This window comes from Chiloscyllium plagiosum, unplaced genomic scaffold (assembly GCF_037043375.1).
Source record: "Chiloscyllium plagiosum isolate Xiang-an unplaced genomic scaffold, Cpla_swu_hap1 HiC_scaffold_4, whole genome shotgun sequence".
NCBI lineage: Eukaryota > Metazoa > Chordata > Chondrichthyes > Orectolobiformes > Hemiscylliidae > Chiloscyllium > Chiloscyllium plagiosum.
Genome location: NW_028270142.1, coordinates 104,578,388 through 104,604,656, shown reverse-complemented (window position 1 = coordinate 104,604,656; position 26,269 = coordinate 104,578,388). Strand labels below are relative to the sequence as shown.

Below are 26,269 nucleotides of genomic sequence, written 5' to 3'. Positions count from 1 at the left end.
ATTCAAAGTTACAGTCTTCCTCCAAAAATATTCTTATTCATGTGTTTATTGCTTTATTATATTATACTTGAACATTTTTGCTCACTGAGTGCAATGGTCTATAATTATTACCAGGATGCAATTATCACGAATTGTATCCATTGAGATGTCAGCAGATGGCAATATGGTGACATCTCCAACTTTGTCGGTATTCTGACAGATACCCTATATAGACTGGGTTTAGAAATTAATCTTTCAGAATCTACCCCTGAGTTTTGATTAAATTTAAAATAGTAATGTGTGCTTTTAAGCAATTGCCAGTCTTAAAGATTCATAAATTATGCTAGGGTATTTGAATTCAAATCATGAAGGAACTAACATTTTGATAGAACAGTCTGACTTTTTATAAACTGTTGTGTGGTTTTCATGGTTTCAGCTTTCAGCCTGCTTTTGTTGCCAAAAGATCTGTCTTTCAGCTTATGTTACAATTTGTTTTCAACTCTATTTTTAAAAAAATGACAACATGACTTCAACTTAATGACATCGTTTAATCAAAAAAACACTGATTTGGTGGCAGTTGTAATGCTACAGTTTATTTAAACTTATCGAATGGAATACAATCCAGCATGATAGAGGAAGTGAAATTCCTCGATTGACATCAGAGCTAGCATGGGGAATGCAAACAACACTAAAAGCTCCACAGCAGGATTACTGGGGCCCTGTCAGGGATCACTACAGAACTGCAGAATACTCATGCATTCTGTTGTTTAACAATAACAATAATATCTTTGTTCATAGTTTGATGTAATGTTTTATATTTCAAACATGAAGTCGAGACTAAGTTTAGCTGTATCCTTAAAGACTTAGTTTTAAGCAGCTACACTGACTAGCATAAAGATTAGGCTAATTTTGGTTATGTAGATTTGCATAGAATACAGCAAAATGTAGCTTTTGAACACCTGCACCTTTGCACAATGATTCTTTTGCAAATGCTTTCAAAACCAAAGAAACAGATCAGATAACAAAACAGCCCTGCACTTGATTGGTCTGCGCATCAGGGGCTTGCACAGTCTCACTTTAGTCTAGAGCCTTAAGTAGGTCAGGCCTGGCTTAGCCAGCCTGCAGATGATCAACTGCAGATGATCTCTGAATGAAGCCAAGCTGAAAGGAATTTCAGTGAACCCCTCCTGATAGGCGTAGGCCTAAATAGGCTGGCCTAGTTAAGCTTCAGCTTATTGATTGAGTGAATGCTTTGCAGTCAGTGGAAGTTTGTGTGATGTGCTCTACAGAAAATATGCTAGGGAAGAAATCGAACCGATCCTCAAATTTTACCATATATGAAAAGATTGATCTGTTAAAACTTGTACGGCCGCACGTCAAAGTTTTGGAGGTTCATAAAAATAATCAAGCTATAATTGTTGAAAAAAATCGTTGCTGGGAAACTATAGCACAGCAATACAATGCTGTTGGAGTGGATCGTCCTCCTCGTAGCGCACAGGCTTTGCGAACACTCTATAAACGCATTAAAGAAAGTGCTAAACAAGAGATAGCCAGGAGAGAACAATTGCATCCAGAGTATAAAGGAAACGTCTCTGAGCCAACCAGAAGAATTCTAGAAATGAATCCTCACATTTTCCAACCGCTTCTGAAGGTGGTAGACCCCGATCACTTACAAAGGTAAGGATGTCTTATTTTACTGTCTATAAAATATGCTCTTCACTTGAGGCGTGTATACAGAACTCTTATTGCCATGATCACTTCATCCATGTCTCTAGAATTGGAAAGGTGATTACATGTGGCTGGCGTATTGAGATGACCAACATAATACAATCATTTCTATTCTAATTTTGGAACTCGACTTTAATTAGTTTGGTGCCACTGTTTAAGAATGGTGGTAAGGACAATCCAGGGAACTATAGACCAGTGAGCCTGACGTCGGTGGTGGGCAAGTTGTTGGAGGGAATCCTGAGGGACAGGATGTACATGTATTTGGAAAGGCAAGGATTGATTAGGGATAGTCAACATGGCTTTGTGCATGGGAAATCATGTCTCACAAACTTGATTGAGTTTTTTTGAAGAAGAAACAAAGAGGATTGATGAGGGCAGAGCGGTAGATGTGAGCTATATGGGATTCAGTAAGGTGTTCGACAAGGTTCCCCATGGGAGACTGATTAGCAAGGTTAGAACTCACGGAATACACTGAGAACTGGCCATTTGGATACAGAACTGGCTCAAAGGTAGAAGACAGAGGGTGGTGGTGGAGATTTGTTTTTCAGACTGGAGGCCTGTGACCAGTGGAGTCCCACAAGGATCGGTGCTGGGTCCTCTACGTTTTTATCATTTACATAAATGATTTAGCTGCGAGCATAGGAGGTACAGTTAGTAAGTTTGCAGATGACACCAAAATTGGAGGTGTAGTGTACAGCGAAGCTTACCTCAGATTACAACAGGATCTTGATCAGATGGGCCAATGGGCTGAGAAGTGGCAGACTGAGTTTAAACGCAGAGATGCTGCATTTTGGGAAAGCAAATCTTTAGCAGGGAGTGTTGCTGAACAAAGAGACCTTGGAGTGCAAATTCATAGCTCCTTGAAAGTGGAGTCGCAGGTAGATAGGATATTGATGAAGGCATTTGGTATGCTTTCTTTTATTGGTCAGAGTATTGAGTACAGGAGTTGAGAGGTCATGTTGCGGCTGTACAGGACATTGGTTAGGCCACTGTTGGAATATTGAGTGCAATTCTGGTCTCCTTCCTATGGGAAAGATGTTGTGAAACTTGAAAGGGTTCAGAAAAGATTTACAAAGATGTTGCCAGGGTTGGAGGATTTGAGCTATAGGGAGAGGCTGAACAGGCTGGGGCTGTTTTCCCTAGAGCGTCGGAGGCTGAGGGGTGACCTTATAGAGGTTTACAAAATTATGAGGGGCATGGATAGGGTAAATAGACAAAGTCTTTTCCCTGGGGTCGGGGAGTCCAGAACTAGAGGGTACAGGTTTAGGGTGAGAGGGGAAAGATATAAAAGAGACCCAAGTCATAGAGTCATAGAGATGTACAGCATGGAAACAGACCCTTCGGTCCAACCCGTCCATTTCACACAGAGGGTGGTACGTGTATGGAATGAGCTGCTAGAGGATGTGGTGGAGGCTGGTACAATTGCAACATTTAAAAGGCATTTGAATGGGTATATGAATAGGAAGGGTTTGGGGGGATATGGGCCGGGTGCTGGCAGGTTGGGATATCTGGTCGGCGTGGACGAGTTGGACTGAAAGGTCTGTTTCCATGCTGTATATCTCTGACTCCATGACTCTAGTTGAATGCTTATTCCTTAATTGGGTCTGGCAACTGCAAGTGTTTGGCGACACTGAACTTTGGGTAGCTTAGCTGAGAAGTCAATCAATTGCTAATGTTTAACTTATTTTGTGTGTATTGGATAAAATAAAATAGGCACTAACAGATCTTTACACAAATGTGATAAGAATGTAGAATGCACTGCCACGTGGATATTTGAAGCACGTAGCTTCAATTTAAGGTTTCATAAATGTATCTCTAGGAGATTTGAGTAGTAGGGCGTGGTGAGTGAAATGGAGAGGAGTGAAGACTGTGGACTACAAACAACGGTACAACGGTCTGTTGAATGCATTGATCTTTCCAATGTTTTAAATGGAGGAAAATGTGCCTACATAGACGACAAGTGGTTGACAGAGGTGTTGGTGGATAATAGCTGTTAGCTATCAACACATCTCTTTGACCTTATGACATGTGGAACTTACAGTTATCTTCCAACGTCATGGCATTGAGATGTATTTGCCACATGTATATGAAAAAAAGGAGGTAAAAGGGAAATTCTTCAGTGGAGGGAAAAGGAAGACATTTCTGGAGCTGACTATCGGCAGTGGTAGTTCACTCAGCTGAACAATGGAGGAGAGGTATTGAAGGACAGTTTCATGATCCAACAATGTCAAAGGCTGAAAAGACTTCAAGAAGTAAAGAAAGAAGTGTGTGTTGCTATTTTGATCACACACTATTTGGGCCATGTTAGGGTTTTGAACTAAATGGAGCGATTCGAAATGGAATTATTGGAAAAATAGGCACAGATTTTGGAGGTCACAACATATATTCTAGGACTTTGGAAGTGCATTAATCATTTGCACGATAGAGAAAGTCAAGGGCAGAGTGTTTAGGGAAGAGATAGTGATATCAGACTTAAAGGGAGAGAGGACACTGGCATGGTGTTCAGGAGGAGAAGTTGAATAGTGAGTGTACTGTGGTTGTAATAGGTCAAACCAATAGGCAAATCTTTTGGAAAGACTGAGAGTGCATGTTGGGTAACAAAAGAGAAGCTGGAGAACAATGTAGATTTTGGGGCGAGGCAAGGTGGAAGTTTTGGATTAAGCATATGTTGGCAAGGAAAGGAAAACTGAAGGAAAAACAGAAAATATTTTAAAAAATACTCAGTATGTCAGGCTGCATCTGTGGAAAGATAAGATTATTTTTTCAGTTTGATGACTATTCATGAGAAGTGGAATGGTAGGTTTTGTCAGAGATCAACAGATTAGCACAGATTCATAGAATCCCTCAAGTGTGGAAGTAGGCCATTTGCCCTTTTGAATCCACACCACCTCTATAAACAGCATCCCACCCAGACTCTCTGTATTTCCCATGGCTAACCCACACATCCTTGGACACTATGGGCAGTTTACCATGACCAATCCACCTAACTTGCACATCTTTGGACTGTGGAAGGAAACCAGACCACCTTGAGGAAACCCATGCAGGCATTGGGAGAATGTGTGTGGATTTTGCACAATCACCCGAGGTTGGAATCAAACCTGGATACCTGGCACTGTGAGTCAGTAGTGCTTACCACTGAGCAACAGTGTTGACCCTGCATTCTTGGATTAAAGAATCCATGAACTCTCCATGTTGGAGATGAGGGTGGAGGAGGCAATGGACAGGTGTTTAAAGCATTGGTACGCAGCAAAAGAAGTTGGTGTTTTATTTGCATTCTGGACTCACCAATTGTGCTGAAGAACACAGTCTGATGTTCATGAAATGGAAACGCAGATCTCGCTAAATTCTGTATGGTCGCAATCTTGAATTTGAGGAACAGATTTTTCAAACATGAATTGAAAAGTAGAACATTGTTTTTATTTCAGACTTTCAGCCTTCACAAAACATTCTGGGAATAATGTTAGACAGAATCTGTGTAGATAGAGAAATAGAGTTAACATTCTGTTTTTATTTGTGTTTTTCACCTTTCATTTTTTGGATTTGTTCATAGCTGACAAAGCTAGCGTTTGTTGCATATCCTTAATTTTCCTTGATAAAATCGTGGTGATCACTTGCTGCAGATCATGTGATGTAGGGGGGACTCGGCACTGTTGAGGAAAGCCAGTATCTTAATCCAGAACACAGAGTACTATTAGGGAGAGCCAGTATTTTTATCAAACAATAATGAAAGAACCGTGATATGGTTGCAAGCCTGGATGGTGTGTGGCTTGGAGGACAACTTGCATGTCAAGATGTCCCAGGTCTCTGCTACTCTTATTCTTCAATGTAGAATAGGTTGTGTGTTTGGAAAATTTCCAAAGAATGCTTAATGAGCTGTGCAGCGCATATCCTGTGTAGTCCACTCTGCTGCCACTTGTGCATCAATGGTTGGAGTGAATTTGGAAGGTGGTGGATGAGGTTCTAATCAAGTGGGTACTTTTTCCTGGATGGTATTGAGCTTCTAGATTGTTGATGGAGCTGCGCTCATCCACACAAATAGAGAATATTCCTTCAACCTTGACTTGTGCCTTGTAGATGCTGACCAACGTTTGGGAAATCAGCATTTGAGTTACCCACTAAAGAATTCCCTTGGTATCTGACATGTTCTGATGGCTGTGGTATTTTTATGGCTAGCCCTGTTAGATTTTTGATCAATGGCAAACTTCAGCTTAGTTTATGGATGGGAAAATGTAATCCAATGATTTAGCACTGAAGGAAGGTATTTGATTCTTTGTGCCTATGCTGATTCTTTGGAGTTATTATAATAATCCCACTCCCATGCTCTTTCACCAGAGCCTTGTAATTTCTATCAATTCCAGTGTTTACAAAGTTTTACATGGATATCTAGTGCAGAAATACACCATTTGGCTAACCAACCCATGCCAGTGTTTATGCTGTACTTGAGCCGCCTTCCTTCTTTTCTCATTTAAATCTATCATTGTAACAGTCTATTCCCAGCTCCATTTTATGCTGCTGCACCTTAGAGTCATAGAGATGTACAGTATGGAAACAGACCCTTCGGTCCAACCCGTCCATGCTGACCAGATATCCCAACCCAATCTAGTCCCACCTGCCAGCACCCGGCCCATATCCCTCCAAACCCTTCCTATTCATATACCCATCCAAATGCCTTTTAAATGTTGCAATTGTACCAGCCTCCACCACTTCCTCTGGCAGCTCATTCCATACACGTACCACTCTCTGAATGAAAACGTTGCCCCTGAGGTCCCTTTTATATCTTTCCCCTCTCGCCCTAAATCTATGCCGTCTAGTTCTGGACTCCCCGACCCCAGGGAAAAGGATTTGTCTATTTATCCTATCCATGCCCCTCATAATTTTGTAAACCTCTATCAGGTCACCCCTCACAGCCTCCGACGCTCTAGGGAAAACAGCCCCAGCCTGATCTGCCTCTTCCCATAGCTCAAATCTTCCAATTCTGGCAAGATCCTTGTAAATCTTCTCTGAACCTTTCAAGTTTCACAACATCTTTCCCATAGGAAGGAGACCAGAATTGCACACAATATTCCAACAGTGGCCGAACCAATGACCTGTACAGCTGCAACATGACCTCCCAACTCCTGTACTCGGTACTCTGACCAATAAAAGAAAGCATATCAAACGCTGCCTTCACTATCCTATCTGCCTGCGACTCCACTTTCAAGGAGCTATGAACTTGCACTCCAAGGTCTCTTTGTTCAGCAGCACTCCCTAGGACTTTACCATTAAGTGTACAAGTCCGGCTAAGATTTGCTTTCCCAAAATGCAGCACCTCCTGTTGTAATCTGAGGTAACCCTTTTCGCTGTCCACTATACCTCCAATTTTGGTGTCATCTGCGAACTTACTAACTATACTTCCTATGCTCGCATCCAAATCTTTTGTATAAATGACAAAAAGTAGACGACCCAGCACCAATCCTGATGGCACTCCACTGGTCACAGGCCTCCAGTCTGAAAAACAACCCTCCATCACCACCCTCTGTCTTCTACCTTTTGAGCCAGTTCTGTATCCAAATGGCTAGTTCTCCCTGTATTCCATGAGATCTAACCTTGCTAATCAGTCTCCCATGAGGAACCTTGTTAAACGCCTTACTGAATCCCATATAGATCACATTTACTGCTCTGCCCTCATCAATCCTCTTTGTTTCTTCTTCCAAAAACTCAATCAAGTTTGTGAGACATGATTTCCCACGCACAAAGCCATGTTGACTATCCCTAATCGGTCTTTGCCTTTCCAAATACATGTACATCCTGTCCCTCAGGATTCCCTCCAACAACTTGCCCACCACCGACATCAGGCTCACTGGTCTGTAGTTCCCTGAATTGTCCTTACCACCCTTCTTAAACAGTGGCACCACGTTAGCCAACCTCCAGTCTTCCAGCACCTCACCTGTGACTACCGATGATACAAATATCTCAGCAAGAGGCCCAGCAATCACTTCCCTAGCTTCCCACAGAGTTCTCGGGTGCACCTGATCAGGTCCTGGGGATTTATCCACCTTTATGCATTTCAAAACATCCAGAACTTCCTCCTCTGTAATATGGACACTTTGCAAGGTGTCACCATCTATTTCCCTACAGTCTATATCTTCCATATCCTTTTCCACAGTAAATACTGATGCAAAATACTCGTTTAGTATCTCTCCCATTTTCTGTGGCTCCACACATAGGCTGCCTTGCTGATCTTTGAGGGGTGAAAATGTGTTGCTGGAAAAGCGCAGCAGGTCAGGCAGCATCCAAGGAACAGGAGAATCGACGTTTCGGGCATAAGCCCTTCTTCAGGAATCTTTGAGGGGCCCTATTCTCTCCCTAGTTACCGTTTTGTCCTTAATGTATTTGTAACAGCCCTTTGAATTCTCCTTAATTCTGTTTGCCAAAGCTATCTCATGTCACCTTTTTGCCCTCCTGATTTCCCTCCCTACTTCCTTTATACTCTTCTAAGGATCACTCAATCTATCCTGTCTATACCTTATATATGCTTCCTTTGTCTTAACCAAACCCTCAATTTCTTTAGTCATCCAGCATTCCCTATACCTACTAGCCTTTCCTTTAGCCCTAACAGGAATATACTTTCTCTGGATTTTTGTTATCTCATTTCTGAAGGCTTCCCATTTTCCAGCCGTCCCTTTACCTGCGAACATCCATCCCCAATCAGCTTTTGAAAGTTCTTGCCTAATACCGTTAAAATTGGCCTTTCTCCAATTTAGAACTTCAACATTTAGATCTGGTCTACCCTTGTCCATCACTATTTTAAATCTAATGGATTTTATGGTCGCTGGCCCCAACATGCTCCCCCACTGACACCTCAGTCACCTGCCTTGCCTCTAGTAGGTATATCCACATTCAGAATCAGAAAATTGTCTTGTACACACTTAACAAATTCCTCTCCATCTAAACCCTTCACTCAGTGGCAGTCCTGGTCTATGTTTGGAAAGTTAAAATTCCCTACCATAACCACCCCATTATTCGTACAGATAGCTGAGATCTCCTTACAAATTTGTTTGTCAATTTCCCTCTGACTATTAGGGGGTCTATAATACAGTCCCAATCAAGTAATCATCCCTTTCTTATTTCTCAGTTCCACCCAAATAACTTCCCTGGATGTATTTCCAGGAATATCCTCCTTCAGCACAGCTATAATGCTGTCCCTTATCAAAAACGCCACTCCCCCTCCTGTCTCGCCTTCCTTTCTATCCTTCCTGTACATTTGTATCCTGGAACATTAAACTGCCAATCCTGCCCATCCCTGATTCATGTTTCTGTAATTGATATGATATTGCAGTCCCATGTTCCTAACCATGTCCTGAGTTCATCTGCCTTCCCTGTTAGTCCCCTTGCATTGAAATAAATGCTGTTTTGCAGTTTAATTTATTCGTCTTACCTTGTCCCTGCCTGCCCTGACTGTTTATAGAGTCATAGAGATGTACAGCATGGAAACAGACCCTTCGGTCCCACCCGTCCATGCCGACCAGATATCCCAACCCAATCTAGTCCCACCTGCCAGCACCCGGCTCATATCCCTCCAAACCCTTCCTATTCATATACGCATCCAAATGCCTCTTAAATGTTGCAATTGTACCAGCCTCCACCACATCATCTGGCAGCTCATTCCATACACGTACCACCCTGTGCATGGAAAAAGTTGTCCCTTAGGTCTCTTTTATATCTTTCCCCTCTCACCCTAAACCTATGCCCTCTAGTTCTTGACTCGCAATGCCAGAGAAAACACTCTGTCTATTTATCCCAGCCTTGCCCCTCATTATTTTGTAAACCTCTATAAGGTCATCCCTCAGCCACCGACGCTCCAGGGAAAACAGCCCCAGCCTGTTCAGCCTCTCCTGTAGCTCAGATCCTCCAACCCTGGCAACATCTTTGTAAATCTTTTCTGAACCCTTTCAAGTTTCACAACATCTTTCCCATAGGAAGGAGACCAGAATTGCACACAACATTCCAACAGTGGCCTAATTAATGTCCTGTACAGCCGCAACATGACCTCCCAACTCCTGTACTCAATACTCAGACCAATAAAGGAAAGCATACCAAATGCCTTCTTCACTATTCTATCTACCTGCGACTCCACTTTCAAGGAGCTATGAACCTGCACTCCAAGGTCTCTTTGTTCAGCAACACTCCCTGGGACCTTACCATTAAGTGTATATGTCCTGCTAAGATTTGCTTTCCCAAAATGCAGCACCTCGCATTTATCTGAATTAAACTCCGTCTGCCACTTCTCAGCCCATTGGCCAATCTGGTCCAGATCCTGTTGTAATCTGAGGTAACCCTCTTTGCTGTCCACTACACCTCCAATTTTAGTGTCATCTGCAAACTTACTAACTGTACCTGTTATGCTCGCATCCAAATCATTTGTGTAAATGACAAAAAAGTAGAGGACCCAGCACCGATCCTTGTGGCACTCCACTGGTAACAGGCTTCCAGTCTGAAAAACAACTCTCCACCACCACCCTCTGTCTCCTACCTTTGAGCCAGTTCTGTATCCAAATGGCTAGTTCTCCCTGTATTACATGAGATCTAACCTTGCTAATCAGTCTCCCATGGGGAACCTTGTCAAACGCCTTACTGAAGTCCATATAGATCACGTCTACTGCTCTGCCCTCATCAATCTCCTTTGTTCCTTCTTCAAGTTTGACTTGCTTCTGTTCTCAACTGTACCAGTCTCAGATTGATCTCTTTCCTCACTATCTCCCTGGGATCCTCCCCCCTCCCCCATTTACTAGCTTAAATCCTCTCGAGCAGTTCTAGCAAATCTCCCTGCCAGTATATTAGTCCTCTTCCAATTTAGGTGCAAACTGTCCTTCTTGTACAGGTCACTTCTACCCCAAAAGATATTCCAGTGGTCCAAAATTGTGAATCCTTCTCCCATACACCAGCTCCTTGGCCATCCATTCATCTGCTATATCCTCCTATTCCTGCCCTCACTATCTTATTGCACCGGGAGTAATCCAGATATTACTACTCTTTAGATTTAGATTTAGATTAGATTAGATTACAGTGTGGAAACAGGCCCTTCGGCCCAACAAGTCCACACCAACCCGCCGAAACGAAACCCACCCATACCCCTAACCTAACACTACAGGTAATTTAGTATGGCCAATTCACCTGACCCTGCACATCTTTGGATGGTGGGCGGAAACCGGAGCACTCGGAGGAAACCCACGCAGACACGGGGAGAACGTGCAAACTCCACACAGTCAGTCGCCTGAGGCAGGAATTGAACCCGGGTCTCTGGCGCTGTGAGGCAGCAGTGCTAACCACTGTGCCACCGTGCCTCTTGAGGACCTCCTTTTTAAACACTGCCTTTCTCTCTGTAATCTCCCTTCAGAATCTCAACCTTTTCCCTTCCTATGTCGTTGGTTCCAATGTGGACAATGATCTCCTGCTGGCCCCTCTCCCCCGTGAGAACATTCTGCACCCTGTCTGAGGCACCCTTGATCCTGGCACTAGGAAAGCAACACACCATTCTGATTTTTTGCTGCTGGCCACAGAAACATCTGTCTGTACCTCGGACTAGAGAATCCCCTAACACAATTGATCTCTTTAAACTTGACGTACCCTTCATTGCATTAGAGCCAGTCTCAATACCAGAAAATTGGCTGTCGTGCTACGTTCCCCTGAGAATTCAACAACCCCTACCTTTTCCAAAACAGCATACTTGTTTGAAATGGGTATAGCCACAGAAGGCTCCTGCACTAGCTGCCTACCAATCTTACATTTCCTGGATTTACCCCATCTATGTGACTGTATCTGAGACTTTCCCCCCTTCCTATAACTGCCATCCATCACATAATGTTGCTGTTGCAAATTCCTCATTGCTTGTCACTGTCTCTCCAACCAATCCGTTCGATCTGATAAGATTCATAACCAACAGCGTTTATTGCAGATATAATCCCAGTAACCTTTAAACTCCCAATTCTGACAAGAGGCACATATTACTCTACTAAAGGCCATTTTTGCTCCTTCACAATCAACAGACCCAGAAAATGTCACCGTCTTATTCCTCTACAAAACACTGCCCCAGGTTAAATTAATAGTTATGGCTTATATTTTAAGTTTAATCAAGAGACATATCGCAAAAAACATATAATCAAGAAAGAACCCACTCTGCTACTACTAAAATGAATTGAAACTATTCACTGTAACGTCTTGTGGCAGCAAGTTTTAGACTTTCTTCTGTGTAAAGATGTTTCCTTTGAATTATGTGTTATATTTCTTGATTATCTTTACTTGCTTCCCGACTAGAGGAAATAATCTCTCTGTAGCCCTTTTCTCAAAACCTTTCATTAATTTTAGAGCCATTTAGCAGGTAGCCAATCCACTTTATGTTTGAAGGGAAAGAGAGACTTAGTCTGTCAATCCTTTTCTGATATTTATATCTATTCATATCTGCTATCAACCATTGTAAACTGTTTCTGTATCCTTGTTATCATGCATTTTTGTAATGTGGTGACCAGACTATACGTAGTATTCTCATTGTGGTCTAACCAAAATTTGCAAGTTCAGTGTAACTTCCCTACTTTTCAATTTGATTGCGTTAGACAAAAGTTTTTTTGTGTGTCCCTGCGAACCGAGGGTGCAACTCTATGTGGTGTATTTATACTCTGATCCATTTATTCTCTACAGCACCATGACTTGTACATTCCAAATCATCAATGACCTTTTTTATTCTTCCTACCAAAGTGTTCTACCACGCATTTACTTGTGTTGCACTTGGCATGCTAATTATTTTCACATTCTTCAAGTTTGTTTATGTCCTCTTCTAATTTTTACAGTCTTCCTCACTATGGACAATTTCCCATTTTCTCCTCCTTCAGTCAGTTTGGTGTCAACTGTGAATTTAGAAATTGCTTTTGATTCCAAAGTCAAAATAATGAAATTGATCCTTTTTAAGAGGTGTACAGAATAAAACCAGTATAGTAATGGTAGACATATTTAAACAAATACTTTGCTTTGTTACTTACCAAGGACATAGGCATGATATGGGATGATGAGATGAGCAATGAGATAATCGCAATTAAAATTTTAAAAAAGGGATTGTCAAATTAAATAAACTCTCAAAGGATAAAGCCCCTGCTCTGGATAGAGATTATATCAATGTGTTTTCAAGGTATTTAGGAAAGAGATAAAACGCCACTACAATTTTCTTTAATTCATTTGAAAATTTGTGAACAGAAATGGTTCCAGCACTGATCCTTCTGCCACTCTGAATAACTTCCTCCTCCCCCTACAAGCCCTTGTGTGAATTTCTTTGGTCACACATGCATTCTGAAAGAGCTGACAGTCTCCTCATGTCCTTATTGTGGTCTTAACTATGCAAATTGGCTTCTGCTTTTGTTAGACTGGACAGTCAATCTGTTTCTCAGTTCTCCCATTGGAATATTTTGGAGCAGTAGGAATGTATTAAAGAATTGTTGTAGTGAAGCTGCTCCCTAATTTTCTACCCTGCCTCACCCTCTCCAACATGCTTCCCTTGCCTGCCACTGAGGTTCTCTGAGCTCACTGAGTCTGCAAAGGGATCTGTAAATGGCCAAGAATATGAGATGGGGGTGCAATGCAGAGAAATGTAAAGTTATTCACTTCGGTAGGAAGAACAGAAAGAAGTAGTTGGATTTTCATCTTTTCAAGCGGAGCAAGCGTATTTATGAGTGAGAGGGGTCCTCACCAGTGGGAAAACCAGCTAATTCAAGTGCCAGTCAGACACATAAGTGACAACCTAATGGGGTTCTAGACCAGTCACGTCATGGGACGTCCTGTCCCCCTGAAAAGACCAGCAGTGAGCCGCGGAATGCCTGGGTTACTGACTGCATTGCAGCACTAAGGTCTGGGACCAGCAAAAGGTGAGTAATTTTATTTGGAAGGATTGTTGGAAGTAAGGGCAGATGGTTGATTTTCAGCCTCCCTGTCCATACACCGTACCTAGATTGGGGCAATTCAAATTTTCTGTCACCCCGTTTTCCCAGTCAGGAATGCTGCCATTTCTTTTTCCTGCTGAGAACAAAGTAAGTTACACAGGTGGTATGTCGAGGTCTCTAAGTGGTTGATAATTGATTATGGTTCAGACAGGTTGACCAGGGGCATTAATTGATGGCTGCTGTGGAAGGTTCACTATCGGCATTCCTGAGGTGGCAGGAAGGAGACAGATATCTTGAGTAGGTAAAAACAATGACTGCAGTATCTTGAGTGTCAACCTACCAGATTTTTTATTGCCCTATTTTGTCCTCCCAAAGAATGCTGGCTATTTGAGAATTGAAGAGAGAGAGAGAAAGAAACTGACATCACAGTATACCTGCACAGTTACTGCCTTTGCTGTTTGAATTTATTGCTGGACATCGGAGTTTGTCTGGGAAAATTAACAAACAGTGTAATTCACAACTGATCTTGGAGGAACTGTTTGGGCGAAGTTCACAGCGCAGAATCAGATAAGTGAATTGTTTTTAAGTGTGGGCTACAGAAAGTCTGCAGTAGTGAGTAGTTGGGTTTTTTCTTGATTATGTTTTTTGAGATATGTCTCTTGACTAAACTTAAAATATAAGCCATAACTATTAATTTAACCTGGGGCACTGTTTTGTAGAGGAATAAGATGGTGTTATTTTCTGGGTCTGTTGATTGTGAAGGAGCAAAAATGGCCTTTAGTAGAGTGATATGTGCTTCTTGTCAGATGTGGGAGTTGAAAGAGAGTTTAAGGGTTACTGTGGATTATATCTGCAATAAATGCTATTGGTTGTGAATCCGATCAGATCGAATGAATTGGTTGGACCGATAATTAGAAGCAATGAGGAATTTACAACAGCAAACAGTATGTGATGGATGGCAGTTATAGGAAGGGGGGGTGAAGTCTCAGATACAGTCACATAGATGGGGTAAATCCAGGAAAGGTAAGAGAGCTAGGCAGCTAGTGCAGGACCCTTCTGTGGCTATACACATTTCAAACAAGTATGCTGTTTTGGAAAATGTAGGGGGTGATGGATTCTCAGGGGAACGTATCACGAACAGCCAATTTTCTGGTATTAAGACTGGCTCAAATGCAACGAGGGGTACATCAGGTTTCAAGAGATTAGAGTGGTGCTGGAAAAGCAGTTCAGGCAGCATCTGAGGAGCAGGAAAATCGACGTTTCGGGCAAAAGCCCTTCATCAGGAATAGAGGCAGAGTGCCTGCAGGGTGGAGAGATAAGTCTCCCACTGCAACTCCCAGGTCATTTCCTCTGCCCTGAAGCTCTTCTGACCTATCACCTTCATCCCCACCCCCATTCACCCATTGTACTCTTTGCTACTTTCTCCCCACCCCCACCCTCCTCTCATTTATCTCTCCACTCTGCAGGCACTCTGCCTCTATTCCTGATAAAGGGCTTTTGCCCGAAACGTCAATTTTCCTGCTCCTCAGATGCTGCCTGAACTGCTGTGCTTTTCCAGCACCACTCTGATCTAGAATCTGGTTTACAGAATCTGCAGCCCTTGTTTTTACCTAGGTTTAAAGAGATCAATTGTATTAGGGGATTCTCTAGTCCGAGGTACAGACAGACGTTTGTGGCCAGCAGCGAAAAATCAGAATGGTGTGTTGCTTCCCTGGTGCCAGGATCAAGGATGTCTCAGACAGGGTACAGAATGTTCTCACAGGGGAGAGGGGCCAGCAGGAGATCATTGTCCACATTGGAACCAACGACATAGGAAGGGAAAAGGTTGAGATTCTGAAGGGAGATTATAGAGAGTTAGGCTGGAGTTTAAAAAGGAAGTCCTCGAGAGTAGTAATATCTGGATTACTCCCAGTGCTACGAGCTAGTGAGGGCAGGAATAGGAGGATATAGCAGATGAATGCATGGCCGAGGAGCTGGTGTATGGGAGAAGGATTCACATTTTCGTATCCTTGGAATCTTATTTGGGGTAGAAACTACCTGTACAAGAAGGATGGATTGCACCTAAATTGGAAGGGGACTAATATACTGGCAGAGGGATTTGCTCGAGCTGTTCAGGAAGATTTAAACTAGTAAGGTGGGGGGGACCCAGGGAGATAGTGAGGAAAGAGATCAGTCTGAGACTGGTACAGTTGAGAACAGAAGCAAGTCATACAGTCAGGGCAGGCAGGGACAAAGTACGACTAATAAATTAAACTGCATTTATTTCAATGCAATGAGTCTAATAGGGAAGGCAGATGAACTCAGGGCATGGCTAGGAACATGGGACTGGGATACCATAGCAATTACAGAAACATGGCTCAGGGATGGGCAAGACTGGCAGCTTAATGTTCCAGGATACAAATGCTACAGGAAGGATAGAAAGGGAGGCAAGAGAGGAGGGGGAGTGGCGTTTTTGATAAGGGATAGCATTACAGGGAGGATATTCCCAGAAATACATCCAGGGAAGTTATTTGGGTGGAACTGAGAAATAAGAAAGGGATGATCACCTTATTGGGATTGTATTATAGACCCTCTAATAGTCAGAGGGAAATTGAGAAACAAACTTGTAAGGAGATCTCAACTATCTGTAAGAATAATAGGGTGGTTATGGTAGGAGATGTTAATTTTCCAAACATGGACTGCGACCGCCATAGTGTTAAGGGTTTAGATGGAGAGGAATTTGTTAAGTGTGTACAAGACAATTTTCTGATTCTGAATGTACCTACTAGAGGCAGGTCAGGTGACTGAGGTGTCAGTGGGGGAGCATTTTGGGGCCAGCGACCATAATTCCATTAGATTTTAAATAGTGATGGACAAGGGTAGACCAGATCTAAATGTTGAAATTCTAAATTGGAGAAAGGCTAATTTTGACGGTATTAGGTAAGAACTTTCAAAAGCTGATTGGGGGCAGATGTTCACAGGTAAAGGGACGGCTGGAAAATTAGATTAGATTAGATTAGATTACTTACAGTAGTGGAAACAGGCCCTTCAGCCCAACAAGTCCACACCGCCCCGCCGGAGCGCAACCCACCCATACCCCTACATACAGTCAGGGCAGTTACCTAACACTACGGGCAATTTAGCATGGCCAATTCACCTGACCTGCACATCTTTGGACTGTGGGAGGAAACCGGAGCACCCGGAGGAAACCCACGCAGACACGGGGAGAATGTGCAAACTCCACACAGTCAGTCGCCTGAGGCGGGTATTGAACCCGGGTCTCTGGCGCTGTGAGGCAGCAGTGCTAACCACTGTGCCACCGTGCCGCCCACGCCGTCAGAAATGAGATAACGAGAATCCAGAGAAAGTATATTCCTGTCAGGGTGAAAGGAAAGGCTGGTAGGTATAGGGAATGCTGGATGACTAAAGAGATTGAGGGTTTGGTTAAGAAAAAGAAGGAAGCATATGTAAGGTATAGACAGAAGAGATTGAGTGAATCCTTAGAAGAGTATAAAAGCACTAGGAATATACTTAAGAGGGAAATCAGGAGGGCAAAAAGGGAACATGAGATAGCCTTGGCAAATAGAATTAAGGAGAATTCAAAGGGTTTTAACAAATACATTAAGGAGAAAAGGGTAACTAGGGAGCGAAGAGGGCTCCTCAAAGATCAGCAAGGCGGCCTTTGTGTGCAGCCGCAGAAAATGGGGGAAGATACTAAACGAGTATTTTGCATCAGTATTTACTGTGGAAAAGGATATGGAAGATATAGAATGTAGGGAGATCAGTCTAATGAACCTTCACTGGACTCCTTCAACAGCAAGAATGTCCTTCCTTCAAGAAGACCAAAGCTGCACACAGTACTCAAGGACTGCAGATCACCAGCATCTGCAGTCCACACTTCCTCCCACACAAGTGCGGCAAGACATCCTTGCTCTGATGTGCAAATCCTCTTGTATGAAGGGCAGCATGCCATTAACTTTCCTCACTGCCTGCTGCACCTGCATGCCAACCTTGACCAACTGTTCCATCATCACTTTTTTCTGAACTGCTACCATTGACATAATAACCTGCCTTCCTGCTTTTGTGACCAAAGTGGATAACCTCACATTTATTCACATTTTATTTAATTTGCCAAGTACTTGCCCACCCAGCCAGTCTGTCCAAGCCACCTTGCGGCCTCTTAGCATCCTCCTCACAGCACACACTGCCACCCAGCTTAATATCATCTGCAAATTTGGAGATATGGCATTCAATACCTTCATCCAAACCGTTAATGTATATTTTGAACAGTTGAGGTCCCAGCACTGAACCCTGCAGCACCCTATTCATCACTGCATGCAATTCTGACAAGAACCCATTTATTCTAACTCTCTGCTTCCTTTCTGCCAACCAGTTCTTTATCCACGTCGTGTGTTGCCTCTGCTATCATGAGTTTTAATTTTTCTTACTAATTTCTTGTGTGGAACCTTGTCAAAAGCTTTTTGAAAGTACAGATACACAGCATTTGTTGATTCACCATTGTCTACTCTACTGGTCACATTCTCAAAAAGATTCCAGAAGATTTGTGAAGCATGATTTCCCTTTAGTGAATCCATGCTGACTAGGACCGATTCTGTTCCCGCTTTCCAAATGCTCAGTTATTATTTCCTTAATGATTGAGTTCAGCATCTTCCCCACCATTGATGTCAGGGTAACCTGACCTATAATTCCCCATTTACTCTCTCCCTCCTTTTTTTAAAGAGTGGAGTTAAATTAGTTACCCACCAGGCCAAAGTCTGCAGAATGCTGGAAAACGATCACCAATGCATTTACTATTTTTAGGGCCACTTCCTTAAGTACTCTGGGATGCAGAGCATCAGACCCTGGGGACTTATCGGGTTTTAATCCCATCAATTTCCTCAATTCCTTTCTGACTAATAAGGATTTCCTTCAATTCCTCCTTCATGCTTGACTCTCTGTCCCCGGCATTTCCTGAAGATTATTTACTTTGTTCTAAGACAGATTCAAGGTACTTGTTCAACTGGTGTGCCATCTCTTTGTTGTCCATCATGAATTCACCTGATTCTAACTGCAAGGTATCTACATTTGCTTTCACCATCTTTTTTCTCTTCACAAATCTATAGAAGCTTTATCAGTCAGTTTCTATGTTTTCTGCAAGCTTACTTTCATATTCAATGTTCCCTTTGTCTTCCTTTGCTGAATTTTAAATCTCAGTCCTCGGATTTGTTGCTTTTTTTGGCCAATTTATATGCCTCCACGTTTGGCTTTAATACTGTTGCTGATTTACCTTGTTAACCATGTTTGAGCCACCTTCCCTGTTTTATTCTTACACCAGACAGGGATATACACTTGTGTCCTTTAAATGTTGCCATTGCCTATCTACCTATCCTTGGCCAGTTTATCCTAGCCAATGCATGCCTCATACAATCGAAATTAGCTTTTTTTAAGTTTAGGACCCTAGCTTCGGATTTATTTGTCTCTCTGTCCATCTCAATGAAGAATTCTATCATATTATAGTCACTCTTCCCCAAAGGATCTTGCACCATAATGTTGCTAATTAATCTTCTCTTGTTACACAAAACCATTGAGGAAATTATCCCTCACACATTCCAGGAAATCTTCCTCCATCGCATTGCTACTAGTTTGGTTAGACCAATCAATGTGTAGATTGAAGTCACCCATAATAGTAGATGTACCGTTACTGCAGGCACCTCAAATTTCGTGTTTGATCCTGTCCCCAATATCACGACTACTGTTTGGTGTTCTGTACACAACTCCAATTAACATCTTTTTCTCTTTGGTGTTCTACAGCTCTACCCATACTGATTCCACATCATCCAGGCTAATATCCTCCCTTACTACTGTGTTAATATCTCCTTAACCAGCAACACTACTCCACCTCCCTTTCCTTTCTGTCTATCTTTCCTGAAAATTGAATAACCCTGGACATTGAATATCCATCCTTGGTCACCTGTAGCCAGGTCTCTGTGATCCCAATTACATTATATACATTAATAACTGTGCAGTGAATTCATCCATCTTATTACACATGCTCCTTGCATTGAGGCACAGAGCCTTCAGGCTCATATTTTTGATATGTTTTGTCCATTTAGAATCATTATGAAATGTGCCCTTTTTGTTTTTTGTCTTTGGTTTCTGTGCCTTCCACATTCACTTTTCCCCTTACTGTCCTTTGTTTCTGTCCCCACTTGACTTCCCTCTGACTTCCTGCATTAGTTCCCATCCCCCTGCTGTATTAGTTTAAACCCTTCCCAACAGCACTAGCAAACACTCTCCCTAGAACATGCATTCCAGTCCTGCCAAGGGGCAAACTGTCCAGTTTGTACTTTTCCTACCTCCCCCAAAACCAATTCCAATGTCCCAGGAATTTGAATTGCTCCCTCTTGCACCATTCTTCAAGCCGTGTATTCATTTTAGGTATCCTGCCATTCCTACTCTGGCTGGCATGTGATAGAGCTAGCAGTCTCAAGACTACTACCTTTGAGGTCGTACTTTTTAGTTTAACTCTTAACTCCCTAAATTCAGCTTGTAGGATCTCATCTGTTTCTTTTTTGCCTATATCGTTGGTGCCTATATGCCCCACGACACCCGGCTGTTCCCCATCCCCAGTCCAAAATGTCCTGCAGTCGCTCCAAGACATCCTTGACTCTTGCACCAGGGAGGCAACATACCAGCCAGGACTCACGTCTGTGTTTGCACAAGTGCCTGTCTATTGCCCTTATGATTGATTCCTCTCTCACTATAGGTCTGCCACTCTTTTTCCTGCCCTCCTTTGCAGCAGAGCTGGCCATGATGCCATGAATCTGGCTGCTGCTACCTTCCCCTGGTGAGCCATCTCCCCTAACAGTATCCAAAATGATACTGGTTTTGGAGGGAGATGACCGCATGGGACCCCTGCACTGCACTCCTATTCTTCCTCTGTCTGTTGGTCACCCATTTTCTTCTCAATAATTTTTATCTGTGGCGTGACCAACATGCTATCCACAATTCCCTCAGCTTTGTGGATGCTCCAAAGTGAATCCAGCCACAGCTCCAGAGCTGTCAAGCAGTCAGACAGGAACTGCAGCTGGACACATTGCCTGCATGTGAAGGAGTCAGGGACATCGGAATGGTCCCTGAATTCCCACTTGTCAGAGGAGGAACATGACATGCATCTGGAAACTCCTGCTATGACTCAACCTTAAGTTAATGACAAGAGCAAAGCAAAGAGAAAATAAAGAAAGAAGAAAAACTACTCATCATTCACTCACCTGCTGCCTGTGACTTCGTGGTTAAAACTTACTTCTACTTCTCCTTTACCCTGTGTCTTCAGCAGGTGCAGTAGTTTGCTCCTCCTTCGACTCTCTTACCTCACTGCCTGCCTCACCAAAACCTGGCATTCACTTAAACCTACACTTAAACCTTCAATCACTAAGCTGCCTGTCTCAAAATGACTCCTCCATTTAATTTGCCTTCCATTTGTTTGCTCATGGGCAGTGACTGAGATGACTCCTCCCAGAATCCTTCTCAGCAGCACCCTCTGTTGGATGCCCTTGCATGGTTTGCTGACACCAGCTCTTCGGTGTTCCCCTCCTTGGTCGCAGTGACTGAGATGACCTCTCCCAGGTGAATAGCCAAGGTCTTTTCCCTAGGCTGGCGGAGTCCAAAGTTAAAGGGCGTAGGTTTAAGGTGAAAGGGAAAGACTTTAAAAAGACCTGACAGGGGCAACTTTATCATGCTGAGGGTGGTGGATGTATGGCATGCGCTGCCAGAGGAGGTGGTGGAGGCTGGTACAATGATAACATTTAGATTACATTACATCCAGTGTGGAAACAGGCGCTTCGGCCCAACAAGTCCACACTGACCCGCCGAAGCACAACCCACCCATACCCCTACATATACCCGTTACCTAACACTACGGGCAATTTAGCATAGCCAATTCACCTGACCTGCACATCTTTGGACTGTGGGAGGAAACTGGAGCATTTAAAGACACCTGGATGATTATAAGGGTTTAGAGGGATATGGGCCAAATACTGGCAAATGGGACTAGGTCAGATTGGGATATCTGGTTGATGCAGGCGAGTCAGACTGAAGAGTCTGTTTCTGTGCTCTATAACTATGATACTATGACCTTTGAGGTAGAATGTTCAAAAGACTCATCACCCTCTTAGAGCCAGACTTCTCTTCATCTTTGTGTTGACTGGATAATCCTTTACTTTTTAAAAGTTACAGTTTTTCCCACAACAGAAAACATCTTTTCCACATCCATACAGTCAAGTTACCTCAGGATCTTTCGTGTTTCATTTAAGTCGTCTCTTACTCTTCTTCGGTGGATACAAGCATACTCTGATCAAACTTTCGTCATAAGACAAATCCCCATTCCAGTTATAAGTTTAGTAAAACTTCCATTTTCATCCTTCCTTAAATAAGGAGGCCAGTACTGTACATAGTACTCCAGATATGATCTCACCGTGTCACTGAAACATAACCAAGCTGTTTTGTTTTCAAATTCCCTCTCTGTAAATGATAACTTTATTAACTTTGCTAATTACTTTAGATCTGTGTACTAGCCTTTTGCAATTCATGCACTAAGATCTTTCTGCATCTTGGAGCTTTGCAGTCTCTCACCATTTAGATAATGGAATGAAGCTTGTGGCCCAAGGGGGCTGATAGATAAATGGTGGGGGTGGGGGAGGTAGCTGGGAATGCGATAGATAGATGAAGGTGAGGGTGAAGGTGATAGGTCGGAGAGAGAGTGGAGCGGATAGGTGGGAAGGAAGATAAGACAGGTAGGACAACTTGAAGGTAGTGCTAAGTTGGAAGGTTGGATCTGGGATAAGGTGAGTGGGAGGGGAAGTGAGGAAACTGGTGAAATCCACATTAGAGGGTCCCAAGGCGGAAGATGAGGTGTTCTTCCTCCAGGTGTCGGATGGTTAGGGTTTGATGGTGCCGGAGGCCCAGGACTTATATGTCATTGGCGGAGTCGGGGGGGGGGGGGGGGGGAGTTAAAGTGGTAGGGTTGTTTAATGCATGTATCCCAGAGATGTTCTCTGAAATGTTCCGCAAATTGGCATTCTGTCTCCCCAATGTAGAAGAGACCACATCGGTGGCAGCAGACACAGTAGATGACGTGTGGAAGTACAGATAAATCTCTGTTGGGGGCCTTGTGGAGGTAAGGGGAAAGGTGTGGGCGCTGGCTTTGCACTTCCTGTGGTGGCAGAGGAAGGTACTGAAAATGTAAGGTGGGTTGGTGCAGGACGTGGATCTAACAAGGGAGTTGCGGAGGGAATGGTCTCTCTGCAATGCAGACAGGGATGGCGAGGGAAATATATCCCTGGTGGTGGGGTCGGTTTGTAGGTGGTGCAAATGGCAGAGAATGATGCGGAGGTTGGTAGGGTGGAAGGTGAGGAACAAGGGGGTGGTTCTGTCCTTGTTGCGATTGGAGGTGTGGAAAGTGGAAGAGATATGCTGGGGTGGAAATGTGTTGCTGGAAAAGCGCAGCAGGTCAGGCAGCATCCAGGGAACAGGAGAATCGACGTTTCGGGCATAAGCCCTTCCTGAAGAAGGGCTTATGCCCGAAACGTCGATTCTCCTGTTCCCTGGATGCTGCCTGACCTGCTGCGCTTTTCCAGCAACACATTTCCAGCTCTGATCTCCAGCATCTGCAGACCTTACTTTCTCCTCAGAGATATGCTGGGGGCCTGGTTGACCACGTGGGAGGGGAAATTGTGGTCTTTGAAGAAGGAAGCCATCTGGGATGTTCTATGGTGGAATTGGTCCTCCTGAGAGCAGATGCGGTGGAGGCGGAGGAATTGGGAATAAGTGAAAGCGTTTTTATAGGAACGCAGGGTGGGAAGAGGTGTAATCCAGGCTGTGACAGTCGTGGGTTTGTAGTAGATATCCGTGTTGAGTTGGTCGCCGTAAATGGAGATGGAGAGGTCCAGGAAGGTGAGGGTGGTATCCGAAATGGTCCAGGTGAACTTGAAGTCAGGGGTAGAAGGTGTTAGTGAAGTTGGTGAACTGTTCAACCTCCCAGTCATGTAATCAAGAAACAGTTCAGAAATATTCTTGGAATCCAAATCTTTTGAGTACAAGCCACAAAACTTCCAAATGTTAAATGTTTTCATCATGTTGATGAATGCAGTGAAGTATTTTTGTTGGTGAGCTCCATATTTTCCTTGGATTTGTCAGTGAACAAAGATCGTATCAGTGATTCCACGGCAAGGTCACTCTAAAGCTGTACTGTCTCTATCACTGGGAATATTTTCTTTGTCATTGGTAGGAGAAAAAAACTTTACTAGTTTCCATAGCATGATTTACTTCCTTACTCAATGTAGTTAAAGTTTGTTGTATTGCTGAAGTTGCAGGAGTGGATGGAATCCTGGTGTGAATGAAAGCCCACTAGTTTTGAAGAGTTGCAGCCCCAATGGTATTCCTGCTTTGTTATTTTCCATCTGTACCACTTCGTATTATGGCAGGAAATGGAAGAAAAATAACCAATATTTAACCATTAACTTTAGAGGACAGACCAAGTCTAAAACAAACATGTGGATAGGAGAAATGATGTGATTTAAGTTGCAAGTAAATTGTGGTGGACTTAGAATTGATGGTTATGCGTGGTAGCAGCAAACTACACAATTTGATTTTTCAGGCAGAATAGTGGGAAAGAGGCTGACTCGGATGGCAAGGCCAAACAAATATTTTATAGAACCTGTTGTAGGGATTCATTGAACGATTTGTAAGTCTTTTATTATGTTTAGTTCACTTGACATTCAGCTTCATTGTTTTATTTAAACATTTTTCATTGCTTTGAATTTATTGTGTTAATTTTATCTTTCTATATATATATTATTTTCTTCAGGCCTTGTGGAAGTTCTGCTTCTGAACAAGATTCCTGTGTGGAACAGCCTACTAGCTTGTATCCACAACCTGGAACCTCAAGCTGCACGTCTCAACCCTGTCCTGATTGGGTAACACCAGAGTCAGAACCCGAGCATGAAGAGAAACCACCCCCCTTATTAACTGTACTCTCGCAGCCAAATGTAGTGGAGCACCAGAAGAAAACAGAGACTCAGCAGACTACAAATGGCTCTGCCTCACCATTTTCATCTTGTGGGGCACGAATATCCTTAACACCATCTCCCAGACTTGCGAGAAGGGAAGATGATGTGCTCAGTATCCACCAGTGCCATAGAGGTGCCCTACACTATTTGTCCAGCCATGATAATGAGCAAGTACAGTTAATGTCAGCAGAGGAACATGAGATAATTATGGAGAATCAAAGAAAGTTTGGACTGTATCTTGATGAGAAAAGAGAGAGTCTTAAAAGAAGGCAAGTGCTGGAGGAAGACCTATTAAGGGCAAAAATCAGAGTGGAAGAATTAAAGGCAGCAAGACTGCAACAAGGCTTGCCAGCCCTGTAAGAAGTATTTGTAAATTATTTTCTTTATTAAAATCAAGTAAAAACATTATACCGATGCCTGAGATTTTTATTGATACCACAGTATGCCACTGACTTCTTAAATTGTTATTACAGTGCAGTAATTACATTATATTAAAAACATTGCATAATATTTTGGCTAAATTTAATAATTGTTCAACAATGGTTTCTACTTGGCAATGAAAATACTTTGAACTTACAAATGAGATGAACAGTTTCTATGTTTTGTTGTATCCCAATCAAATCTCACACCTTTACACCCTTATCAAAATGAGGGGTTGTTTACAAAATGAGCAGAGCTCCACTTGGCTGATTTGGTTGGCATAGCACAATTCACATTGCAAATGATGTGGTGCATTATGGGACCATACTTAACCAGGCCCTTCAAGGAAGAGTTACTATAATATGTATGCAGTAGTAGCTTGTGGAAACTTAAGAATGCAATGCTTTGGAATCCTTCTTTTTAATTTAGAATTTATTTATTTGAACAGTTAAGTGAGAATAGCTTCAACTTGTTCATGGTACTTGCACAAATCAAAAGTTCTAAACAGAAAAAATTAATCCATGGTGTGAAATAAATCGTTAAAGATTTTTAACATATTGAAATTTAGCCAGTTTTTATGGGCACATATTACACCCAACTATATTTCCTTGCTCCTCCATTTCTGAAAGGATTTGAGTCCATTTGAAACTTCTCACGTGTGCAGCTATTGTAATCATCATCTGCTATCTGTCCCATCACATTAGGTGCATATCCTGTCGTAATTTTTCATCTTCTCTTTGCAGTCATAATAAATCCCACCCTTGCTCTTTTCTTGTCTTTTCAGTCACTACTTTTGACTACTTGCTGGTAGTCAAAAGTAGTGACTGACTCTATTAACTGGATTTTGTTCTTAGTAGGCAGTGCTTTCTACAACTGAATACCATTGACATCATCTAAACCACTGCATTTCAGATTTGGAGACTATCTAGCTGGCAGTTAAATCAGATTGAGCCCAATGTGCATAGTCTGTGTCTTATTTGAGCTGCTTGCAGAAACTCCCCATCTTTTTCTCTCTCTGTCTCTCTCCCTCCCTCTCCCAACCCCCCCACACCTCATCACAAGATCACAGTGATAATAATCACTGGCAAGGCATTCATTTCCATTCATAGCTCCTCATAATGAAATTATTTATGTCTATGTTCAGCAAAATCTAGAAAACACTCAGCTTGTTCAGAAAAATGCCAAATAATGTTT

General features: G+C 42.8%; 3 protein-coding genes across 4 annotated transcripts in view; 2 read left to right on the top strand and 1 right to left on the bottom strand.

Annotated features, from left to right (window-relative positions):
* Window positions 1-26,269, bottom strand: part of rnf41l (ring finger protein 41, like) — a 389,670-nt gene that overhangs the window by 90,231 nt on the left and 273,170 nt on the right. The gene's annotated exons all lie outside the window — the stretch shown is intronic.
* rad54b (RAD54 homolog B) overlaps window positions 1-26,269 on the top strand; it is a 210,860-nt gene that overhangs the window by 36,687 nt on the left and 147,904 nt on the right. The gene's annotated exons all lie outside the window — the stretch shown is intronic.
* Window positions 1,114-25,048, top strand: LOC122548991 (fibrinogen silencer-binding protein-like). Its single transcript, XM_043688059.2, has 2 exons — window positions 1,114-1,656; window positions 24,454-25,048. The coding sequence occupies exons 1-2, from the start codon at window positions 1,256-1,258 to the stop codon at window positions 25,013-25,015; spliced, it is 963 nt and encodes a 320-aa protein (XP_043543994.2). The 5' UTR covers window positions 1,114-1,255; the 3' UTR covers window positions 25,016-25,048.

Excerpts from the sequence above, each read along its gene's own strand:
- LOC122548991 (XM_043688059.2), top strand. The coding sequence starts at position 1,256 with ATGTGCTCTACAGAAAATATGCTAGGGAAGAAATCGAACCGATCCTCA. Across the intron at positions 1,657-24,453 it reads GACCCCGATCACTTACAAAG|GCCTTGTGGAAGTTCTGCTT; the intron begins GTAAGGATGTCT and ends TATTTTCTTCAG.